Here is a 22,122-nt window from a genome sequence, read left to right on the forward strand (position 1 = left end):
GACCACATGCTACCCCGTGACATCCTAGCCTGGCAACTTCCTAGCTGTGTAGCCTTGGGCAAATCACTTGACCTCTTTGAGCTTGACCTCTGTTTCCTCATCTGTAAATGGAAATAAAAGTGGCCACTTCACAAGGCTGCTGGGAAGATTCAACAAGACAACCTAAGGTCTTAGTGCAATGCCTGGCACTTGCTAGGTTTAAGTGTCAATTCTTCCCTTTCCTCCTCTCCCTCCCATCCCTCCCCTCCCCTCCCCTCCCCTCGCTCCACCCTTCCAGGAGCTCACAGGCCGGGGAGAGCATTTCCTGTTATGCCCCCCACAGTCTAGATAAGGCTCAAGAGAAACCTGCCTGCAAAGGTTCCAACACATCCCTGGAGCCTGGGCTTCCAGGGCGGGGAAGGATCACCCAGCCCCACACCTCACCTATCGGAAGAGAAAACTGAGGCCGAGAGAAGGGAAGTGAGGACAGCGAGGAGGACCCACCGGCGTTGGAGAGCCTGAGTTCAAATCCCATCCGTGACAGTGACAGCCTGCTGGATGACTTTACCTATTTGAGTTTTGTTTTAGTACCCCTGCCGCCAAGTGTTGCTATAAGGACCAGCTGGAGGGCGTCAGTAGAGAGCTTAGAGCAGTGCTGGGTACTTGGAGAGGATGCAGCAGCTCCAAGGAGAGAGGAAGTCTCGCAGCAAGTTGATGGATGGCACAGGCAGCCTCAAGACACAGTCCTTCTCCTTCCACTATGTCACCTCCTTCCCCAAGGCTGGAGTCTGGGGCTACATAGATGATGACTTTGGGAGGGTGGTACAAAGCTCGGTCTTTGTCAGGGGTTTGATCAGCTCCTGAGACCCCAGTCTCAACCTCTGGTACTTAGAGCTAGTCCCTCTGGCTTGGCCCAAGCCCCAGGAAGACAGGCCCAGCCGAGAAAATGGCAGGAAGGCCTGGCAAATGAGTTTGTGTCCTTGGCAGGGAGAAATCACCTCCCAGGGACTCAAGTTACAGGAAAGGAAATGGTAAATCTCCTGCTGCCTGGCACCTCTGACCAGGAATGTCTGCTGCCTGAGGGAACATCCTGTCCACCTGCCCCTGAGTCCAGGACAGCTGCCAGACGTGGGCCCAACCTGTGTTCCCTGCCCCGCCCCTGGGGTCTCAGGTTGGCCTCTGGGCCTCCCCAGCCAAAGGGCACCTGCCATTCTGGGGCAGTCAGAGCACTTGTAATGGACAAATTACAGGAGAGGGCTGGAAGGGCACCCCAAAAAGATCAAGAGCCATCCCTAAATCTGATCTGCTCAACCCTACCAAGCACAAATTCTGAAACCCAGATTTGGGTGAATGAGCTGATTCCATTAATCCAACATAGGAGGCGGCACAGTGTGAGCCCTGGGGTAGGACTAACCCAGCTGGAAATCCGGCTCTGCCACTTCCCAGTTGGGTCACTTAGGGCAAGTCGCTACAGCCCCTCCTGCTCTTCATCTCTGATGTGGAAGTCACAAAGCTGTAATGGGGACCCTGGGAAAATCATGGAGCCGAGATGGGTGTTGCTTAGCACAAGGCCTGGCACATAGGAAGGGCCCAGTAAGCAGTGGCTCTCAGTATTGTAAAGTATTGGGAAGGAGAGGGAAATAACCAACCATTGCTATGAGACAGGGTTCCTATGCATGTTTCCTGCCCTCATGGAGCCAGCTGGACCATAAAGAAGCACTTGTCAAATGGTGAGGATGCTATAAAGAAAAATATAGCAAGGTGAGTGGGATAGGGAGTGGCTGGGTGAGGTTGCTATTTTACACAGGCCCGTTAGGGAAGGTGACACACAGGTGTGAAGGAAGCTGGTGCATGCATGGAGGAAGAACACTCCAGACACAGGGAACAGCAGCTGTAAAGGCTGCAAGGCAAGAGTATCCTTGGGATGTTCTGGAAAGAGCCAGAAGACCGGTTAACTAACCCTCACAACTGTGCTGAGAGTGAGATTAGAATTATCCCCCTTCTCCAGATGAGGCTCAGGGAGGTTTATTCAAGGTCGCAGAAGGAGTTAAGTGTGAAAAGGCCAGGATTCCAACCCTCCTCAGCACAGCGTCCAGGGGCTATTGCCCTCAGAGATCCCACAGACAGAGACAGAATGTGACAAAAGCATGTAAGGTATTCGGAATCAGAGTTATTCTTCCCCCAGGCTGGCTGTGTGACCTCAGGGGCTAATTGCCTTGTTGGGCCTTCATGTCCTCAGTATTCACGGACCAGTGGTGCCTGCTCGCCCATCTCCCAGGTGACGAGGAAGGAGGCCAAAAGAAAGGAAAGGGGAGAGAGTAATGCTGGGAGATGACCTTGAGCTTTCCTGGTATCTCAGGCCCAAAGCTCCCCTCGGACAGGTGTAAATGCCGCAGGCACACAGGCCTTCTCAACCTGAACTGCCCAGGGGACCTCCTGCCTGGCCTCAAAGTGTTTGCACCCTGCCTATCCCTACCTGGGCCTTCTCCCCACCCAGCACTCGGCCCAGCCATAGCCAGACTCTTCCGCACTCCAGCTCCAGATGTCAGACATGCCTCTCATCCCTAGAACCCAGACCAGGAATAGCTCCTGGTGTCCTGACCCATGATTGGCCTTTTTAACCAGGGGTGCCAAAGCAGGCCAGCCCTCTCGGGCACCAGGCCAGACCCTGAGGGCCGGCCAAGTGCAAACAGAATGCTTGGTGCCCAGATACGGGCGCATTAGAGCCGGCAGCCTGCCCACTGCCCCCGTCACAACAAACCGTCATCTCCGCCCCGCTGAGAGGGGCCCAGGCAGCCTGCTGGGAGAAGGGGACTGCCAGAAAGGCCAGAGGGGTCTCTCAAATGGGACAGGTAACCAGTAATAATGACAACCACCACTTCTCACTGAGTGCGCACAGCCCTTGATGTGCACCAACGCCGTCTAACAGAACTTTCTGCAGTGACGGAAACGTTCTAGATCTACATTGTCCAATAAGGTAGCCACTAGCCACCCGTCGCTATTGAGCACTTGAAATGTAGCTAATGCAACGGAGTCTGTATTTTTAAATGTATTGTTTCATTAAATCTTGAATTGAAATCATCACACGTGACTAGTGGCTACTATACTGGACAGTGTAGATTAAACCAGCCTTAAACCAAGACTGGAGGTAGAGCCATCTCCACTTGACAAAGGAGGAAACTGAGGCTTGCACAAAGCACGCAGCTGGAAAGCTGTGGAGCCAAAATCAGAATCCAGGCCTGGCTGCCGCGCTGTGCTCCCCGCCCAGGGTTATTGTCTACTCTGGAAAAGACTGACGGAAGTCGTACGTGTGTGGGTGTTAAGGCTGCAGTTGATCAAGACATCAAGTCTCTTGCTTCTGGCCTGAATTCTGTCAGCTACACCAGTTATCACACGCTGACCAGAAGCTCAGACAGGCCGTTTATAAAAACCTTTGATTTCTTGACATGAAGAAAGGGCAGGATGATGATGGAATAATCCCAGCTGGTTAAGGTGTCAAGTCTTTGTGCAGACCGGGGATCTTCCATGACAAGAAAGCTGGGCTTGGTCTCCCTGCCTCATCACTCCAGGCCCCACGCAGAGGTTCCTGAGGACTGGACAACACCCTCACGGCCACATTTTCCTGCCTCTAGGCTTTTGTGTATGCTGGTCTCTTCTCCCAGAATGCTGTTGCTCCGCCTCCCAATCTAAACTACTCATCTGTCCTTCAAGGCCTGACTCAATTACCACCTCCACTCTGAAGTCTTCCTGGCTGCCCCCAAGACAACTTTCTCTTCCCTCCATTCTCGGGGCTTAACTTCTACCTTTTAGAGGGCTAGAGATTTGGTCTTTATTATAGTCACCTATGTAAATGTCGCTTCTCTCCTGCTGGAACCAAAGCTCCTTGGGGACAGACACCAGGCTGGGTTTTTTTCCTTATATACGTATAGCTACTTCCTAATGCTGAGCAGAAGCTAATGGATAATAAACAAATATTTACTAAGTTGAATTGGATTATCATAATGGCTTAGAAGCTTAGGGAATCAATTTCTTATGGCTCTCCCCCAATCTCCTGTGACCTCGACAGGCGAATCCCTTCCCTGCTATGGACCTCATTTTGTGCATCTGTAAAATGGGGGCAGGGATAGTACCCACCTTATTGGGAGTTATTTGTACTTATTATATTTATTTAACAAACATGATGTGCCAAGCACTTGACAGATATTATCTACATAACAACCCCATGAGATAGGTATTATTAATAATTATCCTGATTTTATAGAAGAGGAAACTGAGAGTGAAATTAAATAGATAAAGGAGATCATGTAAATCAAGTGCTGAGTGCAGCGTGGTGGTACACGGTAAGTGCTAAATAAATTATAGTAACTTTTTTTTTTTGTCCTGTGTAATGAAAAGTCCATGGAATGGGGGGAAATTCAGGGTACTTTCCCAGGTCTGGACACATAGTAAATGTTCCTCAAAATATTTACTTCCAGGTTGACTGAGTCCCAAGTATTCCAGTGCCAGGCCAGGTGACCCTAACTAAGCCCAGGGAAGGCCCTGCTCTGACTCCCTGTCCCCTCCTCTGACCTGCAGGCAGTAGCTACTGTCCACATCACAGGCCACTGCAGCCGAAGAGCCTTTTCCCGCCCCCGTCTTGCTTCGAGGCCCAGAAATGTGGGATGACTTTGGAGGGACGACCCCTGTCCAGCTGTGCTGATCCCATGGGTGAATGAAGAGAAGAGAGTCTCATGGCATCTTCAAGTCAGGGGACACTCGACTTTTTCCAGGCCTGCCAGGGGCTTTGACACCTATCCATCTCCCCAACCCTGGCCCAGACCCAAAGCGGGGGAGAAGGGGCAGAATTTGGGAGAGAGTGAACACCGACGGAGTCTCTACGTCGGCCACCTCTCCACGCCTCAGCTGTCACATCTGTCTGATCATAAGAATCCTGTATCACGGGGTGGGTGGGTTTCAAGATTAAATGAGAAAAATGCATGTGAAGAGGAACATCCACAGCTTTAACATGCACAGGAACCTCCTGGGGGTCTGGAGATCTGGTTAGCACAGATTCTGGTTCCGTAGATCTAGGGGGTCTGAGACTGCATTTCTGACAGGCTCCCAGGTGAGGCCCCAGCTGCTGGTGTCTGGACGACCCCACTGAGTTACCATAGCATCTTGTACACAGGAGCCCTCGATAGAAGTTAGCTACCTTTTTTCTTCTAGAGATTTAATCCTTAAAAATCATCCCTAGTGGATGGAACCGCTATTTCACCACTGGTTACACTGAGGTCCAGTGAGGTCGAGTGACTTGCCCAAGCACAGAAGGCCAGGATTCGAGGCCAAGCCTGCAGATCCATCCTTCCCAGGCATCACACCACCCCAGGCCCCACCCACCTCCGTGGCAGCCAGAGGCCTGGAGCGGAGGACGCACCAGCCCCACCCCTCAGCCCCATCACTGTCCCCGGCTGGGTCAGCCAGGCCTCCGGAGAGGCCAGGATGCCCTGAAAGAGGCCTTGGGCCATCACCCCCACTCCCCCAGTGGCAGCTTTCAGCGGCCTCCCCCCCGCATCGCCTTATAAAGCAACCCGAGCTCCTCTTTCCCAAGTTGCAGTTTAATTTTATATGGAGTGAACTGCCTGTCCTCTCCCTGCAGCCTGGGCCCAACTGCTTCACACATTCCTTCTGGGGCAACATTACCTAATTTAACCATACCCCTGCTCTCCGGGGCTCCCAAAATAGCAGCTGCAGTGGGGGGAATGCCCTAATGGTATCGAAATAAACAGTTCCTCCTCCCCTATTCTTGGCCTGCACCGGCCTCAGGACCCAGCCCTGGGAGGAGCCAGGACGGGCAGGACTGCGGTGGGCCGGGGGAAGATCACGAGATCCCGCCAAAGCCCCATCCTCTATCCTCTCCATCCTTCCAGCCGTCTCCATACATACATGTTCCTGGTGTCTTCCCACGCCCCTGCCTCCCCCAGATCCTTCAGCTCCTACCATGGGTCAAGACTAGGATTCAACTTTCACTTCCTCCTAATAATAAAACTGCAATAATAGTAATTGTCATTCCCTGGGTATTAATTTAGAGCTAAACACTTCTCACACCTTGGCTTCCTGACACCAGCAAAGCAAGGATGAGTATTCTCCTGTTTCAGGTAAGGAGATGGTGCTCAGAGTGGTAAAGTGACTTGCCCAAGGTTACATTGCCTGGAAGTGGCAGAGTTGGGGCTGGAAGCCAAGCTCAGCTGCCCCAAAGCCCTAACCATCACACTATCTTCTAGCTCTGACTTTTCTGCAGAGCCTGAGCCCAGGGGAGGAGGAGCCCAGGGGGTTTTATGAGCTAGAAGAGGCTTGCTCACGTGGTGCCTTCCTGTAGGGTCTGCTCACGTAGCTGGCACCAAACCACGGAGCCAATTATACCCCGGCTTACATTTACTCAGGTCCTGTAGGCCCTAAGTCTGTCCCCAGTACCCCAGAGGCACAGGCTGCTTGTCACTCTGTGACTCCAGGGCCCTACTCCCTGCTCCCCCATCCCACGTGTCCCAGAGCAGGGCTGTCACCCAGGCTGCTGACATACCTCAGGTGCAACCAGTAGTTAAGGAGCTAGGAGGGTGGGCCTCCCTCTCCCTTGATCTCCTGCAGCCCAGAACAATCATTAACTGAGGCAGAGAGGGAGGAGCCTAGGTTTTAGTACCCCCAGAGCCAGCTCCAGGACCCTTCCCAGCCTGGGCATCCTGGGGCTACCTTCCCAGACACACAGCTGGGCTGCTAAGGCCCCTGGCATGGGAGGGAGTGGCTTGGACCACCCCCCACCCTGGCCAACTTGGACTGGCCAGGAAGCCCTAGCCTGGTATCACCAGGGCAGGTGGCCCAGCAGGTGCCTGGAGGGCACTAACGGAAGTCAAGGCCCTCTTCACTCACAGCCCTTCCTGCCCTGCTCCCTTCCCAACCTTATGAAGACCTGTAAGTGAAGCTGGATAGGAGGATGGACCCTAGGGCTTGGGGCCTTCTCGAAGGAAGGGAGGCAGAGGCAGAACAGAACTGAGCCCCCAGGTTTATCTAGAACCAAGGGACAGTTCTGAAGGGGAAAAAAGAAAATCACAAAATTATAGGTCTTGTTATTTATCAACCACCTCTTCTGGCTGTAGATTTACACGATCTCTAATCTTCATGAAAACTCTGCAAAGAAGGTTTTACCATTCCCAGCTGACAGGAGGCTCAGAGAGAAAAAGCCACCAGCCTGGGGTCACGTAGCAATCAGTGATGGGAGCTCAGCCAGGACTCAGGGCTGTGCCTCTGGCCCATGACACTTTCCCAAAGTACAACTGGTAGAATTAACTGATGGGGGGCTAACAGGCCACGTAAGGGAGCCTCTGCATCCCCAGGGGTTGAGAGAGCTGGTGGGGGTGAGGACATAACCAGTCTGGATATGCCAAGCAAAGGTGGCCCCTGGGACTTCCAGTATCTGCCAGGGCAAGAGCTGGGACTTCTGGGAGATTGGGGGTAGGTGAGAAGCGATTCCTGAAGCCTGCATGAGGAGGGGCCTCTCGAAGGGGGGCTCCTGCCACCCCCTCCTCCTGGAGGTCACTATTCTTCATCCTCCTGCTTAGAGAATTCCCTTCAATTGCTCAGGTGAAACCAAGGTGAGGCCCAGGTAGGGTGAAAGCTTTGATCTTATCACACATTCCAGCCCCAGCCCCAGCGTCCCTGTCCTCTCTTCCCCACCTCCTCCCACCCCCCATCCAGGTGAGAAAAAAAAAAAAAAAAAAAAAAAATCCGGGCCATCTTAACCCTTTCCTCCCATTTCAAGTCAAATCTAGGCTTGAGCTGATCTCTGCCTCCCTCCCAAGCCCCCAAGTAGAATGGGGAGACAGAAAAGAGAAAGGAAAGTGGGAAGCAAGAGCTTTGGGGCTATTCTGCTTATTTAACTCACTCAGTGCCACATAGCCCCAAACCTGAGCTCTGCAGACAGCTCCCGTGTCTCCTCAATTAAAATAACCAGACTCAGTATAAATAGCCCCCACTATTTTCCACATCCATGAGCTCATCTGAGACTCACAAGGAAACCCAAATCGGCCTGCTCTCCTCTCCGCTTCTGTGGGGCTTATCTCCTGCCCTAGCCCAGGGGAGCTATCTCCCCTGGTCCCCTCTTCCCACAAGCTAATTGCAAGGAGAACAGACTATTCAGCAACTAGAATAACAAATGGAGGCTGAGGCAGAGTCACAAAGAGCCCAGATATCTCCACGAGGTCATGTGGCCCCCGAAAACCTGCTATAAGCCTCTTAGAAGACTCTTCCTTGAATGCGGCCTCTTTACTGCCACCCTCCCCCCACAACCTTTTATTGACTTGTTTCCCCTATCGGCATAAAATCTCCTTCAGCCCATGCTTGGAGTTTATACCCAATACATGGCATGACGTAGACCTGGCCCTCCACAATGTTTGCTGAATGAATGAATGGTCCCATTTTTCAGCTCAGAGAAGTTAAATGACTTGCCCTGGATCATACAGGCAGAGCCAGAAATACAGGAATCTCACGCCTCCTAGCCTCTGCTTACTCACCGACACTGATGTGGTCCCTGGATGTGAGCTCAGTGGCACAGAGGTGAACCGACATGGCAGACTATTGCAGAGGTCATCCCAGGTCCACGTGGGAGGACAGGCAAGGCTCCAAGGAGGTATAAGGGAGCAGGGAGGCATCTCCTTCATCTGTTTCCCTAGCCCAGGCCCTAGCACTTGTGGGCTGGTAGCATCAATGAAGGAAGACGTGGGATTGGTAAGGTGGTAGGCTCTGCAAGGTGGCTGCCACCCCCAGCCCCAAAACCATCTCCCTGGGGAAGTTGGCAGTTTTCTCCGAGAACTCAAGGTCCCATTCCTCTGAGTTGACAGGTGGCCAAAGTGCAAGAAAGAAGCCCATTTTGTGGGGAGGAAAAGTGAGGCCCAAGTAAGAGGGTTGGCAGTTGGCTTGGAAACCAAGTGGAGGCCCAGGCCTTGACCTCTTGCCTCCTGGTCTGGCCAGGTACAGGGCAGGGGACTGGGATGGATGTTACCTCAGCTCCCGTGGTGACTTCCTCTCATTCTTTCCCCAGTGTTAATGACTCTCGCAGCAGGCCAGGATTTTCCCACCCACACTCTTGGCCACAATGCAAATTTAGGGACAATGAGGATGACTCCCTGACTCCCGCCTGAAATGTCTTCCTCCTCCACCAGCCAAATCCTCCTTGTTCTTTAAGCTCCACTTTCCCCAGAAAGTCTTCCCAGATAACTGCTGCCAAACTGATCTTTGACTTCCCTGATCACTTGCTACTTCTGCACTTGGAGTTGCACTGGGTACTATGGTTCGTGGGCCCTGCAAGACCCAGAGCTTCTGGGGAGGAGGGGCCATGCCTCTAATTTCTTCCAGGAGGGTTGAAAGAACTGAATTCAGCTCCCACTTTCCTCTGCACCTGACTGTGTGACCTTGAGCAAGTCACTGCCCTCCTCCGAGCTGTTTCTCATCTGGGAAATGGAGGTATAATTTCCAGCCACATAGGAAAGTTAATAATGGAGACAAAACACTTAGCACAATGTCTAGCGCAGAGGTCCTCAGGCAATGAACAAGTGAATAAATAAATGGACGGATGAATTCTTGACTCCTCTACTGTGCAGGGATGTGCAAATGACACAGTGTGGGGCTTTTACGTAGATTCCGCCCTCTGACTGAGTTAGGTGCTTCTGTGTCTTCTACAATATTTCAGCCAAGCCCCCAATATGGAGGTGGACACAGGGCTGGCTCAGGTCGGGCCTCACTCAGCACAAATTCACTGAACTCCCAACAGCAAAACCTATAGGTCTGGGATGAGACTGAGAAAAATCCAGGTTCTCAAGTCTCAATCCCAGGGAAAGCCAAATCCATCTCCCTGGGGAATGTTATCACTAAGTTGAGATAGAGACTGACCGAGGGGCAAAAGGCACCCAAGCCTGAGAAGTAGGAGCTGGATATGTCCACGTGGCCGATAGGCAGCTTACCGTAGCCTCTGCCAAGGCTGGCCCAGTCCACCTCCTCCAGGAAGCCTGTCCTGACTATGCCAGTCCTCCCAGATTGTCCTCTCTCTGCATCCAACAGGCTAAACCCTCTCAGGAAAGGACACCTTTGGAGTCTGACAACCTGAGCTCCACTCCCAGCTGCACCATGTACTAGATGGATAACGTGTGGCAGCCATTTCCCCACTCTGGGCCTCAGTTTCACTTTCTGTAAAATGAAGATTATCGAGCCAACCTCAAAAGATTGCCGGGAGGATTATATTCAACAATGCCCAGTGAGAGGCCCTCGAAGGGCTTGGCTTAAGAGAGGGTGGCGGTTTTAATCAAAAGAAGGCATGAATGTTTTCTCAGCATTGGCTGATGATCTAGGTGACTGAGGTCACTAGGGAAGAGACCCTGCAGGTCCCAGGGCACAGAGGTCTGTCCTCAGAAAATTCCTAGGTCTCTGTTTCTCCAGCTCAAGGGTCACAGGAAGGGAAATGGCAGGAGACAGAGAAGAGCTGTTAAGTGATAGAGGCCACTGGGGCCGGGATTTATGAGGCCAGAATTTCAATCCATCCAGCCCAGTAAGGGATCCAAAAGGCATGATCCCAGTTCCCAACTATTTGAAAACTGGGAAGGCCAAACAAAGCAGGATGAGTCAGCTGGGGTGAGGAGGGGAGGCCAGGAGCAGGAGATGGGGGCCAGAGCCGGCTCCTTGGGGGCAGGCATGGGAGGCAGGAGAGGAAGACCTAGGGTTAGAGACCTGGAGGTGGGCTGGGAAGGGGCCAGAGGGAGCTGGGAATTCCTGGCCCCGCCCCAAGAGAAGCATCAGTGGGGTCACCTGAGGCTGCCTCTCAAGTCCTCCCCTTGCCCAACCCCAGGCAGCCTCTCCGTCCCCACAGACTGGGACTATGAAACAGGTAGGGAAAGGTGCCAAATGTTAAAAAATAAAACACCTGGACATGATCCACGCAGCACCCCGAGCACAAAGCACGGCGTCGGGGGAGAGGTCACCTCAAACTTGCACATCCCTTTTCTCTTTAGTCCTGCTGTTTCTCTGACAGCCCACAGGGGCCAGATTTAGAGCTGCGAGGCCTCACCGACACTCACTCGAAGAGGAGAGCCGCTGCAGGTTCTCTCAGGACTCCCTGGACGAGGTCCTGCCTCCCTCCGCGTGGGCCTGAGGGAGGAGGATGGAACCGGATGGAGCCCCAGGAGCCCCCCTTGGCCACTCCCCTTAAGATGCATGAACATCCTTTCTGCACCCATGGGAGCCTCTAGACCACACCCCTTTTTGCTCAGACCCTACCAACTGCACACATCTGGGAAGGGGACAATGGGTCCACAGGCCCTAGCCTTTCCCAGGCCCCACCCTGGGGTGTGCTCCAGGAAGGAGCAATCAGTGTGAAAGGGTGGACTCTGTCCTGCAGCTGCGGCCTCAGTGGGGGAAGGGGGGCAGTGACAGATCAGATGCAGTCACATCCAGCCAGGGCTCTCGAGACTTCAGAAGAGAAACAGAAAGAGCAGGAATGAGCCCTTTCCTCAGTCATTCATTCAACAAGCCAGAGCAGGGCCTGGGTCAACAGATGGCAGGTGGCAGCAGTTTTGATCAGAAAAAACTGTCATGCCAGGCCCTGGGAACCCTGAGTCATATACCGCTCTCGCCTTGGCCTGTGCAGGAACAGGACTAACTGTCAAACACCTACCACATTCCAGGCAACAAGCAAGTTGCATCCGCCTGGTCTCATAAGCACTTGGGAAACAAGCATCATGATCCTCATTTCTGACCTGAGGCTCAGAGAGAGGAAGCAACCTGCCCACGGTCACACAGCCAGTTGGGGCCAAGCCAAGGCTTAAAGTCGGGGCCCTCTGAGCCTCCACCTTTTCCTCAGCTGCAGTGAGCAGGGAAAGGGGCTCTGAGTCCAGTGAGGGCACAGACATGTGGAAGACGGCAGCGTGGGCACTCGGGTGTGTCCCCCATGTTCCAGTCTCTGCAGGCAGCAATGGTTTGGAAGAACAGCTCCCCTGTGTCCAGGGGCCAGAAGCGGCCCCTTCCCAATCCTCAGCAAGAAGCTGGGGCCTTTTTGGCCCGCTGGCTTCCTCGAGATCATTAATTTATTCAATCAATAAATGTTCACCTACTGTCTCCTAGAAGGAGGCAAAGAGCAATGAACAAAACTGAGTCCCCACCCTCACGGAGCTTCTGTTCTAGCGGGTGGAAGACGGTCAATTCCAATTAAACACACAGGTCCACAATTTATGAGCTCAGGCTGCGGGGTTCTAAGGGCTCAGGTCAGTAGCTCCACAAATGTACACTCGGCCAGACCCCTCACTGAAAGCTGCGGCAGGGAAGGGGCTGACTGCCCCAGCTGTGAGTCAGTCCAACGCCGCCCTCACCCGCAGGCCACCCCCTCCACCACCAGCCATTCTCCGTCTTCCTCCCAGGCCTGCACCTCCTGGAGTTTCCCCACCTCAGTTAGTAGCATCTCCATCCCTTTGGATGCTCAAGGCAAAAGTTGTGGGGACATCCCTGACTCCTCTCTCTGTCCCGCCCACACCAAACCCCTCAGCAAACCCTGCCGGCCCTACCTTCAAAACATATTCACAATACAACCACTTCTTCCCTTATCCACCACCCTGGTATAGTGCCCATTTTCTCTGGCCTGAGTCACAGCCTCCTTGCTTTTGCCCTTCACCCTCTGTGTTCTCTTCTCCACACAGCAGCCCAAGTGATCTCTCATCTCACTCAGAAGCAAAGCCAAAGTCCTTCCCATGGTCAAGGCTCTGCCCATCTCCCCTTGCCAACCCTCTGGCCACCTCAACCACGCTCCCCCTCACTCATGCTGCTCCAGTCACATGGACCTCCTTGCTTCCCACAAACATGCCAGACACGCCTCCAAGCCTTTGCATTCGCTGTTCCCTCTTCGTGGGGTGTCCTTTGCCTAGATATCTGCAGGGCTCACGCCCTCACTTCCTTCAGACGCCTCTGTTCAAATGTCATCTTATCAGAGGATTTCCTGACGGCCTTATCACTCTTTTATCTTCTCCCCTGCTTTATTTTTCCTGGCACCCAATGCCCCTGGCATATATTTATTGCCTGTCTTCCCGCACTAGCTATGATGCAAGTTATACAAGGGGAGGGAATTTGACGTGTTTGTTCTCTGCCATAAATTCAGCACCTTGAACAAGGTCAGATGGTTAGCAGATGCTCAATAAATATCTGTTGAGTAAATTTTAAGTGGAACACACACCTGTCGGGGACCTCAGTTCGCAGACTATTTAGGCACATACGTCATGGGTCCATTCATTCATTCGATGCACACTGTAAGCCTTTGTGCTCCAGACATCCCCCAAAACCCAAAGCGCCCGAGAAACACAGTGCCGTTCCCATGCCTCAGGGAAAGGGCTCTGGTAGACAGCTGGGAGCTGGTCCTAAGGACGCCTCGCGGATGCCGCAGTTGCCCCTGGCGATGCCCTGAGGTCCCTGCAACCCTGGCATGCACAGGCACAAGGGAAAGGAGGGAGAGTGGGTTTCGGGGGTGGCTGAGACTTGAAGTCCCCACATTCCCTGGCCTCAAAGAGCCGCCTTGTTCCCAGGGCTTTCATGATGGTGCCCCTGGCCCAGCCACCCCCAGCAGCCACGAGCCACTCCCCTCTCAAGGCCGCTATTGACATGGCCGACGCCACCAGACTGGGCAGTGAGGCTGGCGGCTCCCTGCAAAGCAAGTTCCACACATTCTTCTGGGTTTCAGTCAGCCAGCTCTGGGCGCTGGGGTAGCCAGCAAGCCCCAGCCAGGCCCTGGGAGTGGGAAGGGGCAGCAGGGCCAAAGAGGCCACGGCCCAGGATGGGGCAACATTCCAACAGGACCAGGACCCTCAGTCCAACCTCCCCCTTCCTGGCAGAAGCGAGATGGGGAGAAGGCCAGCGTGGGCCTTGGGAGGAGAGTACAGTAGGATCACAAGGTCTTTGGGAAGCTGCTGGGGTGAGGGGTCATATTCGTCCCCTCCTCTTCCAGCCTGATCCCTCACAGCTGGGATGGACTGAGGAGGGGGACAACAGGCCAGGACTGGGAGTCCTTCCCCCATGCCTTAAATGGTCTGAGGGTCCAGAACCAAAGTGTCTGGCCTCCAAGTAACCACTTAATAATCATTCCAGATCTTTCCACATTTTGGGCAGCCCCTCCCAACCTCCCTTCTGAAACTCATGCCCCAAGGCCAGACAGCCCTGAAGCCTCTGCAGACTCACCCTAAACCCTGAGCCCCCGGGGGAGCCCAGCGAGGGCTCCATTCAGGGCAGTTAGCCATTTCCCCCTCGCTTCCCCCACAGGGTAGGGCCCAGCCTGGCCTACTCCGGTTAAAATCCCTGCATTACTTCCACTGTCTATAGGGTCTCAGAGAGTATTTAATGAGGAAATTAAATAGTTAGCAAGCCTACAAAGGAATATTTAATCCCATAAATGACTTCCCTAGAGTGTAGTCTTTCTAGGATCCCGCCCAGGCGGGCCCTATGGATCCTGCAGCAAACTCATCCCCAGCCAGACCCGCTGCTCTTGCCTGAGGTGGCCCCTGCATTATCTAGGACCTGCGCCCTTACTCTCACCAGACTGAGTGACAACAGCTTCCTCAGCATCTCCTGCCTGCCTGCCTGCCTGCCACAAGCACGTGGGAAAGCCGGTAGAGCTGCGAGAACGCGCTTCATCGGGCTTCAAAGCCTGGCTCGTGGTACCACAGGGCATGTGTGGGAATCACGGGGCAAGAAACCTTCTGTGTCTCGATTTCCTCTTAGAGAAAGCAGACTGTACTAGTAGCTATAGCTAAAGGCATTCAACAGCTCTATTTACCGATCACTTACTACCTGCAGTCGCTAAATATAACTGAGCGGTGAACAAAACACAGAAGGTCCTGCTCCTGTGGGGCTTAAATGCAGGGCGGTGGCAGGAGGAGACTGAGAAACAAGGACACAGATACATGTTGGATGGTGACAAGAAAAAAATAAAGCAACAAATGTCAGGCTGAGTAGCAGAGTAGTTGGGGGACCTGAAGGAAGTAAGGCGGAGCGTCGCATGGAACTTTGCAGGACAAGCGTTCTGGGCAGAAGGAACAGCAGAGGCAAAGCCTCTAAGGTAGGTGTGTGTTTAGTATATTCAAGAAACAAAGAACACTGTAGCTGAACTGAGAAAATGAGGGGAAAGCAGGCAGGAGGAGAAATTCAATGGGTCGCAGAGAAGGCCTTGTGGGCTACATTAAGTCAGGGGCTTGGGTCTGACTGTGAGCAGCACAGCGCGGGCAGACAGGCTGTGAGCCAGGGAGCACACGAGGATCTGTTGAGAAACCTGGTGCCCAGGAGACCATGGGCACTCCATAAATGTGAGCTATCCACATCACAGGTCATCATCTGGCCTGGTACCCCAAGACCTCCCTCCCTACCATTCCAAGCCCCGAACCTAGTCAACCTCTACCACCTTCCTTCCACCCATCTCCTGGGCTGGGCATCAGACCCACAGATCCCAACTTGCCTGCACTCAGCCTGAGAACAGGCCCAGGCCAAGCCTGGCGGGGCCAAGGCTCCCCACACACAGGGAGCTTGGCCTAGGGCTTGCGGGGAAGAGGTCCATCTCTGTTTCTTCCAGCTTCCACCTCCCTCTGTGGACTGACCTGCAGCCTTCTCTATGGAAGTCTCCAGGGCACAACTCACTCCCAGCAGCAGGTCTAGAACTAGGGGGTAGTGCAGGGTGTACAGGGCAGCCAGTAGTGTCGAGTAGAGGACTGAGGGAAGAAGAGGCTCCTCCATTTCCGGCCAGCCCACAGTCTCCCTAGTGAGGAAACCCAGCGGAGGCAGGAAACAGATATCTCAGGGACTTCCCTCCTCCGCTGTGGAAAACACTGCAATCACCGTGGCCTCCTCAAGACTCCTGACTCCTGTCAGGGCAGACCCCAAGAAAGGAAGGGCTAAGGTCCCAGCAGGAAGAAAAGGGGTCAGAAAGCCAAGGCGGGCCCTGAGTCACCCAGACTGGCCCCCTGCCCCAGCGAGCCGCCCCACCTCCACTGAAATTACCTCCCACACTTAATCACAGACCACTGTTTCCTCTGTCTCCTGCCCCCACTGAGGTCTTGAACTCCCTAGGGACCATCTTACCCTCCTCTCGTATCCTGCCCTCACCGACTCACTACTGGCTTATGGATGTGAACTGAAGGGCAGAAGAGATAAAGGGCGGCAGGCAAGGAGGAGCCCAAGGCTTGCTGGGGCACTGGCTATGAACCTGAGGTCACTGAAAATGTACCCCATTTGACAGATTTGAAAACTAAGGTTCAGAGAGAGGAACTTGCCCCAGATCACAGAGCTGAAAAATGGCAGAGATGGGATTCAAACTTGCGTCTGTGAGCCTTCAGAGGCCAAACTCTTTCCAGGCCTCCACCTTTAGCCTGGGGTGGGACAGCGAAGACCTTGATGTGGTTGCTGAGAAGACTCTATAATCTCCCAGGACGGAGCTGCCTATTTACTGATCTCAGTTCTGGGAAAGCACAGACAGGGCCTGATCTTGCTCATCCATAAACCCCAGCCCCAGGTGCACTGGTGCAGAGTAGGTGCTCAGCAATTATCTGTCCAGTGAGAATGAATGAACCCTGAACTCCTGCTGACTGCCATGGGATGCTGCTCAATGAAGATGTGTTGAATGAACGAGTGAATGAGAGGACTGGCTGCCATCTGGAATTTCTGTGGAAATCCCTCCTGCACACTGCCCACAGCTCCTTCCCCTCCCCACTCCTGCCACTGTAAAACCCAGGCATCCAAGAGCCCCTCATCCCTTGGCAAAGCTGGGGGAGGGTCAGAAAAGGCAGGCAGCCCATGTGCTAGGTCGGTGCTCCCCTTTTGGAAAAATTGAAGATGAATGTTGGGAGTTGCACGACCAGATCAAGACTGGGGAGCAACTGGACGGGCCCTGCTGGATGTGTTGGGGTAAGAGGCTGAGAAAGAGGATTAAGGAAGCTGCCCAGATTGGGGGTAGGGGGAGCAAGCAGGGGAGTTACTGATGGGTGGGGCATGAGAAGTAAGGGGGCAGGTCTGGGTTGGGGGTTAACAAGTGACTCAGGAGGGCAGAGGTGAGAAGGAGCTGGCAAAACCAGGAGAGGGAGTCGGTCACTGGGTAAACATGGTCGCTGGCTTAGAAAAATCCCTCTCTTGGCTCGGACAACATGGAGGCAGGGGCAGGGACCGCCTCGGACCACCTCAAAAAGGGTGGGGATGGTTCTGTGGTTCCCCACGGCAGGCCCAGCTCCCCAGATGTGCCCCCACCCACATCTGCCACCAGCTCCCTGCCCATTGACCCCGCCCCACCCTCCTGGGGTTCATTCAGGTCCTCAGCGCCTCTCCTGGCCAAGTACTCTCTTTGCCTCCGCAGGGGCCCATCTAAACTCAGAGGAGGGGGCCAGTCTGTAAGGACAAGCCTTCCCTGCACCTTGAAGACCTGGGGAGAGGAAAGCTGAGGAAGCAGATCCATGGAATGTCCACCGCATAGCAGGCCTAGCACCAGGCACTTTCCTGAGCATTCCATCCAGTCCTATCAACCACCCTTTGGCTATGCACTTGGAGGCCACGCATTTTAAGTTCCATTTAGGCATGTGGGCTGGTCTCAGAGAATTTAACTAGCTTGCCCCAGGTCACACACTACTCAGTGAAGAGCAGGGATTGATTCAAGAGTCCTGGGCTGTAGGAATCCGGGTCTGCCGGTGTTCACACAACTCTCAGTTGTGTCCTGAACGGCTCTTTACTTGTGCCTGCCTGGGTACTAGCTCCCCAAGGGGACAGACGCTGGTCAAGTTCCAGCGAGGGCTGATGGGGTCTCCATCACCACTGACTGCCTCTTTTCCAATCTGGCACAGAAAGGGTGCCCTCCGTCGCCCAGCCAAGTTCCCAACCTGCTCAAAAGTTTCTCAGCCTGCTCCCCAAGAATGGCAGGCCGAGCCATGGCTAGCGCGATTCGGAAACTCGGCAACGTGGCCGGGAGACCCACAGGCTCCCACGCGGGCCGGCCCCGCCCCCGGCCCCACGCAGGGTTCCCTGGGCGCCCCTCTGGACAGCCTCACGACAGAGGGTGGCGCCGGCCTGTGCCGACCCCGGGGGGTCCCTGACGGGCGCCGCCGTCCTGAACCAGACTCCCAACCGCCCAGCTTCGGCGCCCCAGCCAAGTTGGCGGGCGTGGCGAGCAGGGCCCGGGCGCCCCCCGTCCCTCCGCCCCGCACACTTACCGTGGGCAGCTGCCCGTTCAGCAGCAGCAGCAGCAGCGCCAGCAGCGGCGCACCCGCCGCTCGCCGCCCCATGGCCTGGCCCGCTCTGCTCACTCGCACGCTCGGCGCCCGCCCGCACGCCGCCACCCGCTCGCCAGCCCGCGGAGTCCTCGGGGCGGTGCGGTCCGCTCCTGCCACCCCCACCCCTCCGGTCGCCCGCCCTGCCCCGCTCTGCCCCGCCCCCGGGCGCCGGGCCCCGCCCCGGGGCCGCCCCGTCGGGGGCCCAGGCCCCGCCTCCGGACCGCGGGCGCCTCTGTCCCGAATCGGCACGGCAGCCAACTGGGCCTTTGTCTGGGCCCCCAGCCCCCTCCGCGCGGGCCGCGGCCCAGCCCGGCTCCCCACCAAACCCGGCCTGGAGTATGGAGTAGGACGGGGACCGGGACCGGGACCCTGCCTCCACGCGCACGCCGCTCCTGCACGCCCCTGCAGACTGCCAGACCCATGAAACCATTCACACCCTTTTCACACTCCACAAACTTGCTCCCCGCAACGCAACGGACAAGCCTCGGGGACCCTCCAGAATTCCACGCTCACACACGGACCTTTCACACATGCAACTGAGCACGTGCGCTTGTGCTCACGCCAAGTTTGGCTCACAAGACACTTTCACACTCAAAATTTTCATGCACTAACCTGTGAACACTCAGCACCTGTTCACACTCCTGCACCCAACTTTCATACACTAATAGTCTTCACAGACTCAAAAGAACACTTTGTCTCATCAAAACTTTCACTTCTGCAGGTGTCACAGCGGGCACAACTTACACACTCAACCACTCACATTCATATTCCCATCTTTACACAGACTCACATATGTGAACCCCAAGACACAAAGCATAAGGCCATGTTTTCACACAGAATTTCCTCACAGACACTCACGGTTCCCACATAGGCCAACAATTTTCTCACATGCACATCAGCCCTTATTTGTTACGTTTCCTCACACACTAACCACAGTGACTTACAGCAGGCACTCAATATCAAACTGCCCCCGACACATGCCATTTTCCACATAAATCATTCCCAGACCAAGTTGGATTCTCATAAATCACAGGCGCAATGCCAGAGGCGCACCAACTCCCACGTCCAGGCCCAGACCCAGGCAGACCTGCCAAAGCCCCAGTCACAGATGCTTGAGCGGTAAATCACAGTCCCTGATGATCCACATCTGACACAAACCCACAGACAGCACACGTGGCCATGCCACCAGGCCTTCCTACCACCTACGCTCAGGACTCCTTTCTGAGTATTTCCAGGGCAGCCCAGGCTGCTGATGGGTGGAGAGAAAAACTGGGTGTGTGTGTGTGTGTGTGTGTGTGTGTGTCTTACAGGAAAACCTTTTGAGTAATGATAGAGGGAGGAGAGTAAAAACTGAAGTTTCCATTGTTTCCTCGAGAGTTGCTAGGTTCCAGAGACTCATGGCTGGGTTTGCAGCCAGGAGTGAGGTGAGCTGTGGACAGAAGGAAATGCCCAGCTAACTAGGTGGCACCAGGCCTGGCTCCGGAAGGTGTGTTGCCTGTGATAGGGGCCTGCAGTCTCCCATGCACTCCGGGGCCTCCTATCTAGACTCCCGGGGGATAAACACTGGCATCCTGACCCCCATCACAGGTAGATGCCTCATCTCTAAAAGATGGGGTTCTCTACCCTGTGGGACATATTTCTAGGGAACCAGCTCAGAGCTGTAGGGGCAGAAGTAACATCCACAGTGATTCGGCCAACTCCCTGGGTCCAACCCAGATGCCAAGCACAGCACTAAACAAGGGCTATTTCTGATCCAGACAAGGAGATGGGGGTGGACAGCGGAGGGACACCAGATCTTGGCCCTTAGTGAACCCCTAATCTGATGGAGGAAAGGGGAAGGATATCATCCCCATTTTCATGTTGTTTTGAATTCAATCGTGCTTCCTTCACCCTGCTATGCAAACTTGGACAAATTATTCAACCTCTCGACGTGTCTGGGTCTCATTGCCTAGAAAAGGAGAATAATGCTAAGACTTCCTTAATAGTGTTGTTATGAGGATTAAAATGAATTAATGTATTTTCAGAAGGGGGGGTAGGTGGAGGTCGGAGAAGGTATAAGGGGGATAAATGGTAATGGGAAAAAATACAATAACATTTTTTTAAAAATTTAAAAATGAGTTAGCTTTCTTTTTTAAAGAAGAATTCCAGGCATATAGCAAGCACTAAGGAAGTGGTAGCTACATCTGCTATTACTGTTTCTGGGTGAGCTCCCAGTCTGAAGAGGGAGACACAACTCTGCCCCTGGGTGGCGGCAGGGGCTCCAGTGTGATGCAGGAGCAGCCTCTGCACCCAGTGCGTGACTCCCAGTCTGAAGGCCAGGTGCAACCCCCACCCCCAAGGATCTCCGGCCTGAAAGAAGGCCTCCAGCCTTGCGCTTGAGTACTCGCTATCTTGATGAGGAAGGCTACAAAATGCTGCTAACTTCGGAGTTGGCAGGTGGCCAGCTCTGGTGGCGCAGCTTTTCCAAGGCCTTGCCTGTCTGTGGAGGTCAGCATCCATGACAAATCGCATTTTGTGAGCTGCCTCAGTGTCTGTTCCCTACCTCGGGCCCTTTAAGTCCCAGAACTTTGGCTTCTTGGATGATTTGCTCATGAGCAAAGGGAAAAGGGAACAAGTAACCCTTTGTAGAAGCTTGGTTAAGACTGAACCCAAGCTATAAGTCTTGCTTCCGAAAGGAGGTTGGGGGAAGTGATGGTAAAGCTGACTGGAGACAGGAATGAGCTGGGCTGACGCAGACAGCAGGAAAATATGGCCTGTCTAGAAAGTCTTCCAGAGCAACTCCACCCACCCTGAGAATTGGTCATCCACCTATTTATTCTGCATCCTCTCCCTACTAAGGGATTTGGCCAGCTCTGTTTTATTTTGCAGTCCTTGATATCTTTAGTAAATGTTCTCAAGTTGCTTTGTTTAGGGCCTGGCTATCTCCTCATTTGGCTTCGGAGAGGAGCAGAGGCAGGGCTTTCTGGGCTTTGCTGAGCCTGAGAGGCGCCTATAATTGCATCCTACGTACTCATAACTCCCAGTGCTCGTCACACTCTTTAGGAAAGGAAAGCTGTCTCTCACAAGGTTCCTTAGATAAGGAGAGGCTGTAAGAGTTTGGATAGGCAAGAGCAGCCAAACACTCTGGCTCCTGATAAACAGGAGATGGCCTTCTGGAACCAGTCGCCAGAGTCCGTGAGTCACCTGCATACTGCTCCAAAGTTGACAGGACTCAATTTCTCCTGGCTTCCATTTCCACTCCAATTCTTTTTATCCTGCCTCAGACCTTCTCACTCTTTTCACCTTCCTTCCTTCCTTCCTTCCTTCCTTCCTTGCTTCCTTCCTTCCTTCCTTCCTTGCTTCCTTCCTTCCTTCCTTCATGGCTGCAGAGGACAATTGAGCAGGTTGTTCACTGAACAAGGGTATGCAGCCAAGCAGGCCCTATTGTGGGGTTGTATCTGCCCAGAAGGGGGTATCTTTTGTTAATATGAGCAAAGGCACTGTGTGTGCTAGCTGAGGCCCTACAATCGTTCATTAACTAATAAAAATAAACATCTTTTTTGCACAAGGGTTTCAACACCTGTATGGAAAAACAGGTGTTGGCAGGGTAAGGCTACGCTATTAGGTAAGACTGTAGAACAGGAAATTGATATTGAGAGGGAGTGGGGATGGAGGAAAGGAAATAAGGAGGTGATGTGGAGAAGAGGAGGAAAGACATAATTCTAAGGAGGCAGTAAAAGTTTCCTTGGACTGGGAGAGGACCTTGCAGGGCCTAACAAGATATAGTCCTGCCCATTTCTCCAGCCACACCCCTTCCCCAGCATGGCCTTTGCACATGCTGTTTCTCTTCGAGTGCTTTTTTCACCCAACACCC

General features: G+C 53.9%; 1 protein-coding gene across 1 annotated transcript in view; it reads right to left on the reverse strand.

Moving 5' to 3' along the window:
• HSPG2 (heparan sulfate proteoglycan 2) overlaps positions 1–18,321 on the reverse strand; it is a 97,478-nt gene extending 79,157 nt beyond the window's left edge. The window contains exon 1 of the mRNA XM_054571692.1: positions 18,210–18,321. Within this exon, the coding sequence (XP_054427667.1) occupies positions 18,210–18,281 (72 nt within the window). The 5' untranslated portion in view covers positions 18,282–18,321. The remainder of the gene's footprint in view (positions 1–18,209) is intronic.
• Between the last annotated feature and the right edge of the window lie 3,801 nt (positions 18,322–22,122).

Source organism: Pteronotus mesoamericanus, unplaced genomic scaffold (genome assembly GCF_021234165.1).
Source record: "Pteronotus mesoamericanus isolate MK-2021 breed Mesoamerican mustached bat unplaced genomic scaffold, CSHL_Meso_final contig_221, whole genome shotgun sequence".
Taxonomy (NCBI): domain Eukaryota; kingdom Metazoa; phylum Chordata; class Mammalia; order Chiroptera; family Mormoopidae; genus Pteronotus; species Pteronotus mesoamericanus.